Consider the following 1,126-nt stretch of genomic DNA (forward strand, 5'->3'; position numbering starts at 1 on the left):
TAAACAAGCAAAAAGCAAAAATGAAAAAACAACCCGAAATCGCGGTTATGAGGGGGACGGGGTGGTGCTGAACTTTTCTTTCTTCTGTAAAGTAGTAAAGTACACGTGTTCACTTCTCCTTATGAGGGGAACGGGGTGTGAGGGGAACGTGGTGGTGCTGAATTTTTTTTCTGTAATAAACTTTTCTTTTCTGTTTCTTTTTTTTGGGGAACGGGGTGTGAGGGGAACGGGTTGGTGCTGAACTTTTTCTTTCTGTAATAAATTTTTCTTTTCTGTTTCTTTTTTTTCTCACTTCTCTTTGTGAGGGGAACGGGGTGATGCTGTCCAAACGGCTGTTCGCAGCGGTGTACTTTTGCAATTGCGCATGCCGGGCGGTCTATGGAAGGCTTACACCGTCTGTGTCGTGGCAGTGAGCTTACACTGCGCGGCAGGTGTCCCGATTTCATACCAAAACGCCCTGTCCGCAGGCCGCAGGCCAATGTCGGTACATCTCGAATTGAACTCGTCAGCCGCTACAGCGATCGGGCGCGTACGAAGCACCGAGGGACGGGCGTGGGAGTAACAAAGAGGTTTCAGCGGTCGTGTGTGAGGAGTGTCGGTGTCGGGATGAATGAGCGTGTGAGCATCGGGTCAAAAGGGAATGCAGAGCGTGAAGGGGCGTCGGACCTGGGAGAGTGTAGAATTGGAGCAGCCTCGCGTCCATTTAAGAGAGGAAAACACCCACAGGAAAATAGAGGACATCATCAACATCAGGGGGTGTTGAGAAAGAGGCAACTGATCCGTTGCCGCGACTGTGACGGCTGTGTGACTGGTTTGTCGCTGTTGCCATCGTCGCTGCATGACTGTGTCGCTACCGATTGTGCTGTCGCGTGGTAACTACTCTAATGTTAAACTACGTGCTGTTTTGTTTGTACTACAGAATCGAGAGTGCTACTGAGCTCGCGGCGGCTGTTCTGCTATACGCGCTTGCGGGAGACCAACCTGCAACAATACCCTTGCATACTGTTCAGGTCATAAGTTGAACCCAAGTCTTGGCGCCAACCGGCCCGAAAGGTTTATACTGTACAGTCACACCCCAATACTGTAATGTATTCAATCTTTTTCAGGAATTGCAATAGAAACCTTT

General features: G+C 49.6%; 1 protein-coding gene; it reads left to right on the forward strand.

Moving 5' to 3' along the window:
* The first annotated feature begins 606 nt into the window (after positions 1 to 606).
* CHC_T00004706001 (hypothetical protein) lies at positions 607 to 921 on the forward strand. XM_005716142.1 is given in 2 exon segments: positions 607 to 876; positions 877 to 921. The coding sequence occupies 1 exon segment, from the start codon at positions 607 to 609 to the stop codon at positions 874 to 876; it is 270 nt and encodes an 89-aa protein (XP_005716199.1). The 3' UTR covers positions 877 to 921.
* The last annotated feature ends 205 nt before the right edge of the window (positions 922 to 1,126 follow it).

This window comes from Chondrus crispus, genomic scaffold (assembly GCF_000350225.1).
Source record: "Chondrus crispus Stackhouse genomic scaffold, scaffold_242, whole genome shotgun sequence".
In the NCBI taxonomy this organism is placed as follows: domain Eukaryota; phylum Rhodophyta; class Florideophyceae; order Gigartinales; family Gigartinaceae; genus Chondrus; species Chondrus crispus.